This window comes from Oncorhynchus mykiss, chromosome 15 (genome assembly GCF_057628025.1).
Source record: "Oncorhynchus mykiss isolate SJ-2025 chromosome 15, ASM5762802v1, whole genome shotgun sequence".
Classification (NCBI taxonomy): domain Eukaryota; kingdom Metazoa; phylum Chordata; class Actinopteri; order Salmoniformes; family Salmonidae; genus Oncorhynchus; species Oncorhynchus mykiss.
In genome coordinates this window covers 63,360,770-63,378,201 of record NC_143036.1, presented here as the reverse complement: position 1 = coordinate 63,378,201, position 17,432 = coordinate 63,360,770, and the positions used below count along the sequence as shown (strand labels likewise).

The window sequence follows — 17,432 nt, the reverse complement described above, 5'->3', positions numbered from 1 at the left end:
ATAAGAGCTGGTTGATGCCATTAGCTATTGACTTTAGTGGTACTATGACACACACAGCAACTGCCCACTGGCTTAGTGCACAACCTTGTAACGTTGTGAGTGGAGAGGGAGGCTAAGCTCTCATTTATGGCAGGTCATATTCAGTTCAAAAAAACATTGGTGAAATATGTAGCCTGGTCCCAGATCTGTCTGGGCCCCGAGCTTGAACTTCTAATGGCATGGCTTTCTTCCTGACCTCATCTCTTGATAGTACTTTTCAGCATCAATATTTTAACTATTCTTATCTCTGTTTTTTTTCTGCAAATCCTTCTTTGTGACCATCACTTTCCATGTTCTTTAATGTGCTTCTATCTTTTCCTCCCTGCTGGTCTTCATCCCCTCCCTTAGTTGACATCTCTTATCCACCTCCTCTCTTTCCCCCAACAAGGCACCATGTGATGTCTCTCACTTGCCTCTATTTTAAAGAATTGTGAGAAATGAAGAGCCACACTGTGCAAAGATCCCCAACAGCCACAGTACTGTATGAGTGCTGAACAGACTGTGTGTATTTAAACGCCAAATCATGCAATCTCATGCATAGGCACGAGTTGGCCCAATCCCCAGACTGAGGGATTGTGACAGACACCTATGATAAATTAAAGACACGGTAAAGAGAGCACACACACACACGCACACACACCCGAATAAATGGACCAACAAACAGTACTGCCTGTAAACAGCAGAGGAGCCAGACGGTGACAGCAGCTGTCTCCCATTAGTGGGAGACAGAAACCAGAAACCTCTGGATCAATAAACCACGAGCAACCAAATGGGCCTTTTAATGTTTGATGTTAATGCCAGCTTCCGTCTCTGGGGACCCATTGGACCAGTACTGATTGCAGCAATGTGCGGCCACTTACCCGTATGGGCAGCCTAGTAGTCCAAACCGAGCCAGGAAACAGGTCGTTGAAATGCCTCCACAACACACTCAAGAGCCCTCCTGGTTCCTTTGTTTGCTTGTGGAAGCCATATCCAAACGGAGCATGGAGCCCCTGCCGAATACATGAATGATAATCACCTTCCTGTGTGTTCAATCATTTGCCTTGGTGAGGATCGGAAATAGGGATGGTCAGCGGAGTTCTTGTTTCCATCCAGGATGGCGAGCCGAGCACCAATCTGCTACCTCACTAGAGCCAGACAGGCAGGCATTGTCATGCTGCCTGAGCCGACCCATCCATCACATCCTCCACTAGAGTGGAGAAGCGCCTGGCATTTGGTGGAAGTTGTCACAAGACTAGTGTGATTATCATCGACCGACCATGCAGTGTGGTCTTAGTCTTAGGTCTTAGGTCTTAGTTTGGAAGTTAATTGGTCCACAGTGAGGGGGTGGTCAAGGTGACACAAGGGGGAAGGGAGCGAGAGGGAGGCTGGAGGGAGGCAGGGCGGATGGTCCAGCTGCTCCAGTTTGCAGACAACTACTGAGTGCAGACTGGGAATGTCTACCTGAGAAGTGCTGTGTGCAGTGGGCCAGTTAAGCAGATTATTCAACAGTGTTAATCGTAGTAAGGAGACTTCTTTAGGTATTGTATTGCTGCAGCCTGCAGGGGCGGGAACATGTCAGTTGGTTTCATGTACATTTCCTTGAAAAACACACCTGCACAGAAGCAGACATTTTGAGAGCACTGTTCTAGCGTTGCGGTTCAAATGCCTGCAGGTGGATTGTTCTCATCAGATGTTCAGCTTCTCCTCTGCTTTTAAGGAGAGGTGCCTCTTCGCTATGTGCCGTCTTTGACAGCCACTCACAACAGCCAGTTACTCCTGGATAAGTCTGACTACACTGAGCCTCGAAGGATTTGACAATCAAACCTGGGATCTGTGGCTGCAATGAGAAAATAAAAGTACACTATATTTCCAATTACTACTCCCCGGGAACGTCTTAATAGCCAATTTCACAGTGACCTCAACATGACATATCTGAGAGAAGGAGAATTGAGAGAGATAGAGATTCAGTGAGCGAGTTGAATGAGGCAGCGACTGCCTGAATGCTGATGATGCATGTCATTGCCACGAGCAAAGTGCTATGATGGATCAATAAAAGACAAGGAAGCAATGAGCAGCCAACAGGCCCCGAGCACTCAGACCTCTCATTGTCATCTCCAATGTTGACTCCTCACCACACAGCACTCCATAAAACCATCCTCTGCAGCCTTACGGCGGTATGGTACACTGTGATGCCATGCCATATTTCTTGACAGAGCCTTCGGGTGGGGGGAGGGGTGTTTAGGCATCATACAGGCCGTGTTAGTCAGTTTGTTGATCACCCCCCTGTATAGTTTGAACATGATCAGATCTGTACCGTATTATGAAGACCGTATCCAGAACATCTCAGAGTAAGACTGCTGATCTAGGATCTGTCCATATAATCATACTCATTATGATCTAAAATGCTAAACTGATCCTAGATCAGCACTCCTACTCAGAGATACTTTTGTGGATATGGGCTCTTCCCTGTGAGAGAGGGAAACCAACCAAGTCGTTACCACTGACTCCCTTCCACCACAGTGATAAGCAGTGTCTTTCTTTCATGTGGAAAAACAAGGTGAGGATATGAACACCCAGGCTGTGCTCAATGGCCAGGGCTTCTGTTTTAACTCGGTCTGGGACGAAAATGCTGTGGAATCCTCCGGATAATCTCCATGCTGGTGTTTATGTTCAACATGAATTTACAGCGAGGCTCCTGCAGCTAAACAGACGGTTGGTGTTGTGGGTCTCAGACCAAGCAGCATTAACACCATTCATTATGTTTTTTTAATCAGTGGTTTGTGTTACTTGCTACAGAGATGAGTTGAAGGATCATTGCCTTTGATTGATCACTGGTTGATTGTATGCACCCACTTTAAAGCCACAACCTGGAGTCTGTGTGCATTCTTTACCAGTTTAAATTCTGCAAAGTAACTTTCACTGTGATGCTTGTTTACAAGCTTGGGTAAATTATTATGTATGAGAGAGCATTACATACAATCATGACATGCAGGTTAAAACTCAAATCAACTGTGCATCAATGATATTCATTTTGGGTGGCTCCAAACACATGACACATTACTGGATATTTTGCTGGGAGATTAACATTGGGTTGTTATTTTACCTAACATTTAGATATCTTTAATTCATCTCTTATCGTGTGTTTTTCAAGCATCTATGTGGGTTTGTATCTTCCTGATATACAATAAGGAGGGGACTTGCAGCACCTCCAGGATCTCAAATAGTACCACGTTTGCGCTTGACGCGTGCGTGTGTACGTTTATTTTTGCAAGGCTTGTACATGCAACTATGGCCGGTGTGGTTTGCGTGTCTGGCTGTATTTTTTGTGGTTGTCTTTGCTCCATTAATATATGTTTTAAAGATAGTGCGACAGTGTATGATGGTTTAAGACAGAGAAACAAACATGTCTGTCATCTGCAAGGAGCTTTTGCTCATTTTATAGAAATATATTTGCTTAACCTACGTACTTAACCCCCGACATACACTTCTCATAAAGCTGACGTCAAGTATAACACTATCAACCACACTTAAAGCTAGAATCCTTCATTTAAACAATAAATAGCAAAGGGCATCCCCGTCCGTTCTGCAAAGAATCTAAGGGATTGGGCTGGATAAATGTAACCACTCTAAAATTCATAGACAGAGCTATAGATGCAAGGACTAACCACCAATGATATCGAAAGCATAGTTTTAACCATGTTTTTAGGCTATACAGTGTTTGTTTACATTTACGTTGTTTATCAACATTGGAGTAAAACAAGCCTATATTTAGGGTTCTGATGGGGCACGACAGTTGAACTAAACTCATGAGACATTTATCAGTTATATTCTTCAAGAATCAATTGGCAGTTTATAATTTACAAGTTCAAGAATGGATGTAGCAACTAAGGATTCTAGCTTTAACACATTGTTATAATTGCTCCTACCTGGCTGATTGAACAGCTGGAATATAGAGATGTATCTATGGTTGTAGAACTGCTGAAGTTCTGAACTCCTTTACCAATATGCAGACGGGGAGAACTTACCCGCAGCCAGCTGCATCCAGCCGCAGATCTTGTAGACCGTGCCTGTGCTGCAGAAGAAGAAGAGCGTGAAGCAGCCGATGCATCCGATGACCAGCGCCATGGACATCCCGATGAAGAAGGACGCAGCTTTGAAGGCTCCGGAGGGGATGGTGCTAAACTCCATGAAACTGCCCTGGCACGTCAGGTCCCGGGACAGCCCGTTTCCGATGCAGTAGTGGAAGAGGCCGAAGTAGCCGGCCTGCGGCGTGTCCATCCCGTCTCCAATCCAGTAGGGCTGGATGAAGCACACCACGTTGACTATAGCGAAGAGGATGGTGAAGATGGCCCACAGAACCCCGATAGCGCGGGAGTTCCTCACGTAGTTGGTCTGGTAGATTTTGGCAGCCTCGGAAGCGGGAAGCATGGTTGTAGGAGCCCCAGGCACCATCATTCAGTCTCTAAAGGTTTTTACATTTACGAACTGTTTACACACAGAGCTTTAATCAAGCACAAAGCACATCCCGGCCGCGTCAATGTGACATGATCTCCCCGACAAAACTGCTCCCTTCTGGGCGAGTGTTTAGCCTACTAAAGCCTTGCAGCTTGCACTGTGCTTGGGTCCGCCACCGTTTTCCTTATCTTTATTGAATGGTAGGCTGGGTATCCGAGAGATATTACGAATAATACTGAGGAGGAATCTTCTGAATGAATGATCACTGAGATAACAGCATGTAATAATCACCGGGTGTTAAATCGAAACGGCCATGCATTTCGCAGATACACTACAGCCATAGTAGGCTAAACAAACACCATACGGTCAGAACTGCATTCGATTGAGGGCGCACAGAGATGAATAATCCATGAAAAATGCTAAAGTCCACCGAGAGCGGCTGAGATCCCCCTTCACAGACGCCGCAACAACCTCATCTTCCACCGAATACCAATTTTCCCGAGGTGGAGGAGGTGCGTTTAACTGAGATGATGAAGTCGTGAGTGTTGACAATCTACTCACTATGCATCATGTGCTCTGCGTCCATATTTGACCAAAGAACACCTGTATTCCAGGCAGGCGCAGTCCGACTGTCACAACCCATAGACCTATCAAAACCCCTCTGATAATGCACCATGCGCAATATAGCCTATCCCCTAATCCCAATCTCGCATGCTCCAGTGCAATGATTTAATGGGAGACATCTGAAATAAAATCGTTAAATCTAAAAAGCAACACTCCTATTAAGTTTAGTCTAGATTGGCTCTGACTCGTGAGGCAGAATATTGAAGTCTCGGCTCTCTCTATCTCTCGGTGTTGATCTGTGTCCACCGAAATAGGAAGGCTTTTGTCGCAAAACAAGACGCGCTGGTATTTAGCGTACAGTTAACAAGTGCACATCAACAACAAGGGCAGGCTATACAACTCAACACTGCGACATGGCATTTTATCACAAAGTCATGATAAAGGCTAATTGGCTCAACTTAATCATGATTGCAATGGCTAGGTAATCACTATAAATGCATCACCTGTTTGATAGCCTACTCCAAGTCTCCAACTTTGTGTGCTATGCAGTTGGCAACAGTATGCACAGTGCTCAGTGGTACGGTTGACTTGATGCTCTTCTTGTTGATCACTTGATGATTCTGAAGTGGCTTTGACTGTTCTGCCAGTACCTTCTCTCAGTACAGTCTATTCTTATTCAGGATTAGCCTTCTCAAAGCTGCATGTGGCACGGTAGAGGTAGCCTATAGGCCTAACAAGAAAAACAAACAACATGTACACATGAATGAAAGCATTTTATGTTCATTATTTAGGAGAAGGCTTGTGGTTACAATTATTTTGAAACTGAGAAAAACTTTATATTTACAGTAGCATACCTATGAGTTAATGAGTGGTGTAAGACAAATTGAATCATTCTCAATGTGAAAAAACAAAACATAGAAATGACAAACTTCATAGCTGTAAAAGAAGACAAGGAGCCCATCCACACAGACTCTGAGCAAAGTGTGTGTTCAGGTTTCCTAGATGGGTGACCCGTTGAAAATCATGAAAACTATGAAACCTTGCGCTAGAATGATGTCTGTCATTCTGTCAATTATAATTCAGCAATCTAACTTTTGGTGTTAAAATGAAGTTATTGTCAGTTTTAAAAACATATAATAACCATGTAAACATGTATTTCTCGAAAATCAGATGTATAGTACTGTCCCAATTCCAACTAATGGTGTTTGAATAGTGGCACTGGGACCTTTTTCAGCTACAAAAATGCACAAAATAAACCTTTAATCAATTTAAATGTAATTTCCTTCATTCGATATTCTAAAACATATTGAAATATGTTGTAGTTGTTCATAACAACTCAAAATAAATTATAGAGGCTATATATCACATAAACAGCATAGGATGATGGTGGAAGCAATTGGAGGAAAATAACATGGGTAGGGTCAAATGATCATGACATGAAGTATAGAGAGAATAGAAAAATGTATGATTTTTTTTAAATGAATGTATGAAAAGAATAATAGAGGTGTTCCAGGATCAATTCAAAGGTGTGCAGACTCATTTTAGTTCGATTTTTACCAAGACCTTGGAATCTCCCCAAATCAATATTCATAGGGCATGGGGTGAGTCTAGTATAAGGTTACTGTCACAAAATGGTGAAAACTGAGCGTGTTTTATACAGTATATAGGCCTAAGCCTTTACAAAGCCGTATAAATGATTTCACAACAAGCGCCAGGTGAAGTGGGACATTAATGCATTTCTAATGACAAAATGTTGTCCCACTTCATCTACTAACTAGCCTGTAGTGTCCCACTGTAAACGCAATGGCCACATAGCCAGGAGTAGCCTACCAGGCCGCCGATACAGATCTGTATAGGGATCTACCTGTAATTTACCAACATCAAGATCTTCGGTAATTTGGGTACTTAACAGGTCATCTATGGCAGTCTATGGTAACTGGTAATTTAGGACTATACTTGAATAACTATTTAAAAAATGTATTCATATATAGTATTCCATTTTTATTAATTTGTCCATATTGTGGGGCTTCTAGTGGATAGACCTTATGCTCAAGGAAATATAGCCTAATTAGGCTAATGAAAAAAGCATCAACAATGGCATTATTTTCTATTAACTCTTCCAAGTGTTGACTTTTTCCACATCTGCCACCAGTTTGGCGCCAAAACATTTACAACAAAGCAATCAAATAATTGTGTAAAAACATATAAAGGATATTTCATGCTAAAACCCTCATGTTAAACACCAATGGTATTCAGTAAACTGGTGGTTTATTTAAGTGATAATGCCCGAGAAGCCAGTGTTTGAACATTTTTGCAATGAATCGAAATGTCCTCAATTAAATCACTCGCTTTCATTACATCCCAAACTTCGCAAATAGGGGTGATGGCATTTGGTGATAGTGGCATTGCTTTGCTAATAAACAACTACTACTCCCAGAGTCAATTGCTTTAACCTGGCGGTGATTGGCTTGTAAAGAGACAGGAAATTGTGTGGTGAAATTTGGGGACGCGGGAAACTCTTGACAAGTTTACAGGGATGTTGGAAATGGGTAATTTCAGTGCATGAACTCCAACCAGGTAACATTATTCAGTATGCTTGCAGTAACAAAATATGAACTTTCAACAACTAAACACTACCCTTGAGTTTCCACGAGAGCTACACTGTTGTGGTCAGTTGAGTTAGCTAGCACTGCTGCAGAGGAAGGAAGGCAAAGACAGACAATTTGCACAATGCACCGCTAACGTTAGTTTGTCAAGAGTCACCTTGTTCTGTAACTGTCTCTTTATCTCTATTACAGGCCAAACTACTTTAAGTCACACACTTTACGGTTCGGTGTGTGTCTAAAAGTAGCCTAAACAATGGCAGCACAACGTCAGCACCTAGGGTATGAGGATGAAAAGTTGCAGCGCGTGATGGAGATGTTGCCTTGCAGAGATGTCCAGGCGAGCATGCTGCTGGCGTTGATGGGAGAGGTCTGTGTCTGATTTGAAACATTTTAACATTATGTTCCTTACGGTAAACAGTTAAATAAATAAAACAACCACAGAGGGATGCTATGTTAGTTAGCTGGCTATGACTATCCAACACTGGAACTCTTCCAAGTCAAGGTAAGCTTTAGGTTTTACTCATTTATTGCCACCCGGGTCGTCAGTTTAACTGCTAAACTGCTTAAATTGTACTGCATGATTGTAGCAGGTTTACTAACTTGTTAGTTCTATTAGCTATGTTGACTGTGATGTTACTTAGATAATATGGTGAAACAGATGTAGGCTGTGTGTAGCGGTTATGACATGGTTTGACATTTTCTCCGCCTGGTCTCAGACAGCTGATGTGTTTTGCATTGAAGTCCACAAGCAAAAGGAAAATGTGAGAGGAGGAGTGCATGTAGATGCAAGAAGGAATACAATGTAGCTGCTGTGAAAGTGAACAATGTTTAAGTGTGATCAGGGGTATTCATTCCGATGATTCTGTTGAAAAAACGTTTCTTGGAAACGGAAGAAACGGGGATAAACATACATGCATTTGTCCAATAGAAACTCTTGTTTGGACTAATGATTACACCCTAGTTCAAAGAGCTAGATGCAATATTGATTGTCACTGTCTGTCAATGTGTCACTGTCTGTCAATGTGTGCATCTACGTTGTAAACTTTAATTCATAGACTAGATTGTAGCAACCTCATGATGGGTAATGGGAAAATTTTAGTATCATGTAGTAGCCTAAACCTATCGATGTTACATTGAACTGGGTAAATGGAATATGAATGACAAACATCCAAAATGCTGTAATAGAAATAAGGCCATGCTCATAAGTTGTCCTCCTTCATCTTAAACACCACCCATCGCCGCTATTAAATAATACATTTAAAATGTTTTCTTGCCCAAATATGTGAATCATTGTATTGAAACTTTAATACATTTTGTGCCTACAGCCAGAGCAATGCAGCTACCCTTCCATTTTCATTTATGGTCATCGTGCCACAGGAAAAAGCCATGTGATACACACCTTGCTGAAGGAACTGGAGCTTCCCTATGCCACAGTGAGCTGTGTGGAATGTGTCTCTGTAGGACTGCTGTTTGAGCAGGTTCTCCTCTCCCTCTTTGGCTCTGACTCTGCCTCCCTACTGTCCCGCAATCCCTCCCTGTCAGACTTCGTACGAGTCTACAAACAACTGTGTGTCCAGGCCTCAGCCAAGCAGACACGATACGTTGTGAGTAAAAATCATCCTCACCTGTGATATTCCTGTGATAATCCACTTCTTTTAAAAATTGCATCCTCAGTTACATTGCAGGTTCTCTTTCTGATGAAGTATAACGTGAATTGTTATAAAGCATAATTTGTGGTATATTATGTATGATGAAACAGTTACAGTGACCTCTGCTGTGTGTATCTGGGTAGGTGCTGGACCGGGCTGAGCTCCTTAGAGATATGGAAGCCAATCTCCTCCCTGCCTTCTTGCGCCTTCAGGAACTGGTAAGTCATGTCACCTGTTGAGCATACTACCTCATTAAGTTGCAGACAGACTGAGTGATGGATGGTGAACTAGCGCAGAACGGTCCCTTTTTGATAGATAACCTTGAATTGAATGTTTCAAGGAGGCACTCGAATATGTGCATTGAAAGGCAGTGATGAGGAAGAATGACAATCATTCTTTGCATATTAATTCTGAACTTCAAAAGTGCAGGTACATAACCCGAATGTTAGGTTATTGTTTAGTTTTTAAAGCTGAATGCCGCCTGTTTTTATCTTGGTAGAGGTGTTTTTAACAGCTGTGTGAGTGGCATGTAGCGAGTGCAGTTACGGTGACAGATGCACCTTTTGAGGTGATAATCAGAAGCAGTATTGTAATTTGAAGTGTTGGGAGAATGCACTTGGACAGCTGTCTTCATAACTGTCCTCCCTCTTTAGTTTACTCAGGTTTGAAGGAGGAAAACACATCCCCTTGCATTGATGTTGTAAAGGTGTTGTTGACTACCAACATAGTTGTATTCTTTGTGAATCCACAATGCAATGCCATGATCTGATTCTGTACCTCTACGTAACTGACACACGGTTTCTCTGGCAGGTCGAGGACAATGTGACGGTGATCCTGCTCAGTGAGATAGTATGGGATAAGTTCCGACCCAACACTGGCTGCTTTGAACCACTGCTGCTCCACTTCCCTGACTACAGTAAAGGTACAGCTGTCAACAGACAAGCATCTATGGCCTTTAGCATTGAATTAGGTACAGATGGATTAGTGGCAGTGGAGGCTGCTGAGGGGAGGACGGCTCATAATAATGGCTGGAACGGTGCAAATGGAATGGCATCAAACACCTAGAAACCATGTGTTTGACGTATTTGATACCATTCCACCTACTCCGCTCCAGTCATTATCACAAGACTGTTCTCCCCAATTAAAGTCTCACCAACCTCCTCTTTGTACCTGTGGTTTTGCACCAACACATGAGAAGTGACTGACAGAACACAGCAAACAAAGGCATCCGGTCGAGAAAATTAACACTTAGGATTTAATCAATGTTTGAAAGAATGTCTGAGTTCCTGTACATAAAATGACCACAATCATGTATGAGGGAATCTTTGTGTGTGACTTCATTTGAGGCAGGCATTGACTGTGTGTATGTTTTCCCTGTGCAGGGGAGCTGCAGCAGATCCTGTCTGAGGACAGCCACCCATCCTACTCCCCAGAGCTCTACTCAGCCTTCATCAACATTCTACTGGGAGTCTTCTACTCCGTCTGCAGGGACCTCCGAGAGCTCAGACACCTGGTCAGTTACACACTACATAAGTAGTCAGGCACACTCATAGTAACACTGAACTCTCACAAACATGCTCACACATTCAGACCACACTCAGTAAGGACACAGACACACTCAAAGTAACTCTCAACTAGCTGTTAACACGCTCTGTCATAACACGCTCTGACAGCCCAGATAAAGAACTAGCCCTTGCACCTATCTCTAGATGTGTCTTGATGCCCCCTTGTAAGTCTGAAAAAAATGTATGGCTTGCACACTTATCCCAGTCCTTTAAGATGTATTCTGGGGGCTTAAAGAAGTGCCAATAGGTTGGTGCAAGGGGTTCATTTCAGATTAGGCAATAGTTTGCTCTGTTGTACAGACACTCTCTCCATGCTACCCTTTGAGGACTCAGTATGAGTTTGTTTCCAGGCTATCCATCACTATTTTATTTAGTCCACTTGAGTTACTACTTCGAAGGATTGGGGTTTTCTTTGATATGCAGAATTGTAATAATGATCCAACCTTGGCTGACATGTTGTTTACAGCATGTACAGACATCATAGTCTGTACTTGTTGTCATTTCATATTTTTAATTCTCTTTTCAAACAGGCTGCCCTCAATTTCTCTAAATTCGTTGAACCTTTGGAGCAAGGCAAAGGTAATATATTCATATTTCTAGAACAGTAACCACATCAATATTTCAATTACTTTGCTGTCTTCCCTTAGTGTCTCTCTGTACTTTAATTTGATGATGGATTCCTTTCATGTCATCCTCTCTCTAGCTTGTCTCTCAGATTATCAATGTTTAAATTCCAACCTTTATTTTCTCTGCCCTCAGTGAAAGAGAGTGACACTCACAAGCTGTGGAGGAACATCGAGCCTCATCTGAAGAAGGCCATGCAGACGGTGTACCTGCGAGAAGTGTCCAGGTCTGTCTGTGTACATCTGCCTCAGCCAAAGATGATCGAGTCCCATTGATTTAGCTTCCGTGACCGACCTTCTCTTATGGACTGACAACAGACGGCCTTAATTCCGTTTGCCGGCCTTTATCACACAACCGCTGGCTCTGTAATAGGGGTGTGTCCCCTGACTTTGTCATGTCTCTCTTCTGCTCAGTGTGCAGTGGGAGCAACAGCTGAAGATGGAGGAGAAGGAGGCAGGAGCCGTGAGAGGTAGGCAAGGAGAAGTGTGGACACACAGATATGCATGCACTAAGAACAAGACCGGTGGAAATAACCTAGTTAGAATCTAGTGACCAGGACCAGTTCACACACTCCCAGACCCCAGCTATCTCCTCCTTTGTGTTGCTGCTAATCCCCAGCCTGAGAGGGAGTTCAGGGGAGTGGACCCTCTAAACTACCCCTATGTTTATCCCCGAATGGAGGGCTGACTCCAGACTCATTGGTACTAGATACCCAGACAGTGGAAACAACAGCAGATGTTTCTCTCATCTCCTATCCACAAGCCATCTTTAGATGATGCTGTTGTACATGTTTCCCAGGTAAAGACATTGAGAGCTTCCTCTGCCTTTCTCAGGTCTGTCTGCTCATGCCCATGTGGAGTTGCCTTACTACTCCAAGTTCCTGCTGATAGCTGCATACCTGGCCTCCTACAACCCTGCTCGCACTGACAAACGCTTCTTCCTCAAGGTACCTGTTCTCTCCTCAGCACCTGAACCTCCTTCACCTCACCATCTCAAAAGCTAGACACGTTGGAATAGGAGTCTGTTGTTAAACATCAATGCCACCTGATATTCACCAACTCTGTTTGCCTGCTACTTTGCCTACTTGTATTTATTTTTTTCTCGGGGGGGGGGGGGGGGGGGGGGGTGTAGATCAGCTTTAATATTGTAGATGGATTGCAGTTTCTATCAATGTTATTGTTTGCATAATTTCCCCTCATCCTTGTGTGTTTTAGTTATTGGTGATTATATGATTCTCTCTTGCCCAACAGCACCATGGCAAAATAAAAAAGACCAACTTTTTGAAGAAACATGAAAAGGTGATTATCTTTAGCTAAAGCTGTTGTACTATTCTTTAGGTTTAGTCAATGAGATGTTCTACCTAGTGAATTCACCTCCCTCCCATTCAGACCAGTAATCACCTGCTGGGGCCCAAGCCGTTCCCTCTGGACCGTCTCCTGGCCATCTTCTACAGTGTGGTGGACAGCAGAGTGGCACCCACCGCCAGTGTTTTCTGTCAGGTCAGCTGAGACACTCAGGCTTTCTGCAGTGTCATCCAAGGGATAATTAAAAAATATATACACTGGGGCAAAAAAGTATTTAGTCAGCCACCAATTTTGCAAGTTCTCTCACTTAAAAAGGAGTGAGGCCTGTAATTTTCATCATAGGTACACTTCAACTATGACAGACAAAATGAGAAAAAAAATCCAGAAAATCACATTGTAAGATTTTTAATTAATTTATTTGCAAGTTATGGTGGAAAATAAGTATTTGGTCAATAACAAAAGTTTATCTCAATACTTTGTTATATACCCTTTGTTGGCAATGACAGAGGTCAAATGTTTTCTGTAAGTATTCACAAGGTTTTCACACACTGTTGCTGGTATTTTGGCCCATTCCTCCATGCAGATCTCCTCTAGAGCAGTGATGTTTTGGGGCTGTTGCTGGGCAACACGGACTTTCAACTCCCCCCAAAGATTTTCTATGGGGTTGAGATCTGGAGACTGGCTAGGCCACTCCAGGGCCTTGAAATGCTTCTTACGAAGCCACTCCTTCATTGCCCGGGCGGTGCGTTTGGGATCATTGTCATGCTGAAAGACCCAGCCATGTTTCCTCTTCAATGCCCTTTCTGATGGAAGGAGGTTTTCACTCAAAATCTCACGATACATGGCCCCATTCATTCTTTCCTTTACATGGATCAGTAGTCCTGGTCCCTTTGCAGAAAAACAGCCCAAAGCATGATGTTTCCACCCCCATGCTTCACAGTAGATATGGTGTTCTTTGGATGCAACTCTGCATTCTTTGTCCTCCAAACACGACGAGTTGAGTTTTTACCAAAAAGTTATATTTTGGTTTCTTCTGACCATATGACATTCTCCCAATCTTCTTCTGGATCATTCAAACGCTCTCTCGCAAACTTCAGACGGGCCTGGACATGTACTGGCTTAAGCCTGTACATGTCTGGCACTGCAGGATTTGAGTCCCTGGCGGCATAGTGTGTTACTGATGGTAGGCTTTGTTACTTTGGTCCCAGCTCTCTGCAGGTCATTCACTAGGTCCCCCTGTGTGGTTCTGGAATTTTTGCTCACTGTTCTTGAGATCATTTTGACCCCACGGGGTGAGATCTTGCGTGGAGCCCCAGATCGAGGGAGATTATCAGTGGTCTTGTATGTCTTCCATTTCCTAATAATTGCTCCCACAGTTGATTTCTTCAAACTAAGCTGCTTACCTATTGCAGATTCAGTCTTCCCAGCCTGGTGCAGGTCTACAATTTTGTTTCTGGTGTCCTTTGACAGCTCTTTGGTCTTGGCCATAGTGGAGTTTGGAGTGTGACTGTTTGAGGTTGTGGACAGGTGTCTTTTATACTGATAACAAGTTCAAACAGGTGCCATTAATACAGGTAACGAGTGGAGGACAGAGGAGCCTCTTAAAGAAGAAGTTACAGGTCTGTGAGAGCCAGAAATCTTGCTTGTTTGTAGGTGACCAAATACTTACTTTCCACCATAATTTGCAAATAAATTCATTAAAAATCCTACAATGTGATTTTCTGGATTTCTTTTCTCATTTTGTCTGTCATAGTTGAAGTGTACCTATGATGAAAATTTACAGGCCTAATCTTTTTAAGTGGGAGAACTTGCACAATTGGTGGCTGACTAAATACTTTTTTGCCCCACTGTGTTTAACCTTTATTTTGACAGGGAGTCATGCTGAGATCAAGGACTCTTACAAATGAGCCCTGTATCATACATACACATCAATATACACTATAGACATGAATATTCATGAAAAGTAAAACGCACTCATATATACTGAACAAAAATATAAATGCAACATTCAACGATTTTGCGGAGTTTCAGTTCATATAAGGAAATCAATCAATTGAAATATATTCATTAGGCCCTTATCTATGGATCTCACATGACTAGGAAGGGGAGCGGCCATGGGAGGGCATAGGCCCACCCTCTTGGGAGATTTATGGAACATTTCTAGGATCTTTTATTTCAGCTCATGAAACCAACACTTTACATGTTGAGTCTTATATTTTTGTTCAGTATAAAACAAACTCATTCTTCAGTGTAAAAGGTCCTCAATCAGCTCTGACTCTGAACTGGGATCATGGAAAATGATGTAGCGATGTTATTTAGTGGAACTCCTGGAATAGTCATGTGATGGTAGTATTAGTGTATGATTGGATGGTTCTTATTCTAATTCACCAGCTGGCCCCTTGGCTAGATTATTTCAACCCCTGAACTGCTCTTGAATTGATGTGTGGTAGGGGCTTAATGTGAAGTGATTTTAAAATGATTTGATCTCCAGTCTGAATTCTCTATTTGTGTAAAGCCAAATGAAATATGGTTGATGACAAGCCCCCCCCCCCCCCCCAGATCTCCTCCTTGGTGACCCTTCAGCTGTTGAATCAGGTGGGCCACGATGACCAGTTGGATGCGCCCAAGTACAAATGTGCCGTCTCTCTGGACTTCATCCTCGCCATCTCCAGGTGTGTATGTTACTGTTGTCGTTAGTGCAGGGCTCTCCAACCCTGTTCCTAGGGAAATACCCTCCTGTAGGTGTTCGCTCCAACCCCAGTTGTAACTGACCTCTTTCGGTTCATAAACCAGCTAATTATTAGAACCTGGTGTGCTAGATTGGGGTTGGAGGGAACAAACAGGGTTGGAGGGAACCTACAGGAGTGTAGCTCTCCAGGAACAAGGTTGGAGGGAACCTACAGGAGGGTGGCTCTCCAGGAACCGCGTTGTAGTGAACCTACAGGAGGGTAGCTCTCCAGGAACAGGGTTGGAGGGAACCTACAGGAGGGTAGCTCTCCAGGAACAGGGTTGGAGGGAACCTACAGGAGGGTGGCTCTCCAGGAACAGGGTTGGAGGGAACCTACAGGAGGGTGGCTCTCCAGGAACAGGGTTGGAGGGAACCTACAGGAGGGTAGCTCTCCAGGAACAGGGTTGGAGGGAACCTACAGGAGGGTAGCTCTCAAGGAACAGGGTTGGAGGGAACCTACAGGAGGGTAGCTCTCCAGGAACAGGGTCAGAGAGCCCTGCTTTAGTGTATTCACCACAAATCTGTTTTACTGCTAGACATTTCTATTTTTAGAATATCAGATGCTGACTTTTGTGACCGCTGCTCTTAATTTCCAGGACTGTGAGCTTTGACATGGTAAAGTACCTGTATGACTTCCTCTAGCCATGGTGGTTTAAGGGAGAGGAATTCAGCTGGACTCTGATGGAATGGAATGTACTGGTGGACATTGGACAAACATGAGCAGAAAGGTGGGAGATGCCTTGGTTGTCTGGACTCCTCACTGTGTGTGCAGGACCAGAGGACTATGGAATCATTAGGCCTATGCTTTACTGCCCCCTGATGACTGACTGGAACCACTGTCAGACACCAGCATCTGCAGCATTGTGAATGTTCTGCCTTGTGAATGTGCCTATTGATTCCCTAGCTACACCTGTTTGATTGTGGTAAACAAACAATGGAGAACATTCATATTTTACTGGATTCACAGGAGCCCTTTGGATACCTTGGGGTTGTGGTGGACTTCAATATTATTTTTCAATTAAATGTCCTAAAATAAAATGTCACTGTTAACAAAGGTTTTATAATTGTGACCGGATTCTGTTCTCTCCATGGTCTGACAACTACAGCTACGCACAATAAGAACCTGGTAGAATGAAGGACTCATCGAAGACTTCTTTTAAGGTACAAAATGTAGGGTATGTAATATTTCTACATTTCCTTCTTTCTGACTCTAGATCTTGCGTTCCCATGAAGTCAAATTGTCCCATTAATTGCTCTGTTGGCGTAAATGGCTGTGCTGATAGTATGAAATAAGGTCGGCACAATAATCGTGTAAATAACAATTATGGATAATAACCGTGAACACAAAAGAAACATCTTGAAACGTTTATTTTAGGGGGGTCCACTTTATTTAGTAGATATAGACAAGTTTACCCAATAGCAGTTTTTCATTTTTACATGAGGGTAATGTTAGTCATGGTTTTACGAGCAGAACGGCATGGTCGAGAGGAGAAACTTCCTTACCAAATGTTCCAAGCGGTCAAACCCATTCATTTTTGAAACGTGGTTGTCACCAAAGCTGTGTTGTATTCATTAGGTATGGCTATTTTCAAAGATTCAGTATAATACATTAAAAGCGCAAAACATTTTTTTAACAAAGATGACTGACAATATCCATGGCCGTTTTCATGACAATTAATTGTTACCCAAAATTCCATAGTGGTCAAAGCCCCATGTACTACATAGTCTCTCTCAGATTCCCTTTAAGCTATATGTGGGAGGGATCTGAGCTGAGGCACTAGATAGTAGCAGTACACTAGTGTCTCATTGGTCCCGTGTAGCTCAGTTGGTAGAGCATGGCACTTGCAACGCCAGGGTTGTGGGTTCAATTCCCGCGGGGGACAACTATGAAAATGTATGGACTCACTAATGTAAGA

General features: G+C 43.1%; 2 protein-coding genes across 2 annotated transcripts in view; one reads left to right on the top strand and one right to left on the bottom strand.

Moving 5' to 3' along the window:
- lhfpl3 (LHFPL tetraspan subfamily member 3) overlaps window positions 1–5,662 on the bottom strand; it is a 41,654-nt gene extending 35,992 nt beyond the window's left edge. Inside the window, exon 1 of the mRNA XM_021563883.3 lies at window positions 4,047–5,662. Within this exon, the coding sequence (XP_021419558.1) occupies window positions 4,047–4,476 (430 nt within the window). The 5' untranslated portion in view covers window positions 4,477–5,662. The remainder of the gene's footprint in view (window positions 1–4,046) is intronic.
- Window positions 5,663–7,476: 1,814 nt separating this feature from the next.
- orc5 (origin recognition complex, subunit 5) lies at window positions 7,477–16,570 on the top strand. The gene is made up of 14 exons (XM_036944852.2): window positions 7,477–7,617; window positions 7,839–8,013; window positions 8,972–9,250; window positions 9,439–9,513; window positions 10,106–10,217; window positions 10,678–10,808; window positions 11,391–11,439; window positions 11,620–11,710; window positions 11,898–11,953; window positions 12,318–12,430; window positions 12,735–12,782; window positions 12,873–12,983; window positions 15,348–15,460; window positions 16,113–16,570. Exons 2-14 carry the CDS (start codon window positions 7,900–7,902, stop codon window positions 16,156–16,158), a joined length of 1,338 nt encoding a protein of 445 aa, XP_036800747.2. The 5' UTR covers window positions 7,477–7,617; window positions 7,839–7,899; the 3' UTR covers window positions 16,159–16,570.
- Window positions 16,571–17,432: the final 862 nt, after the last annotated feature.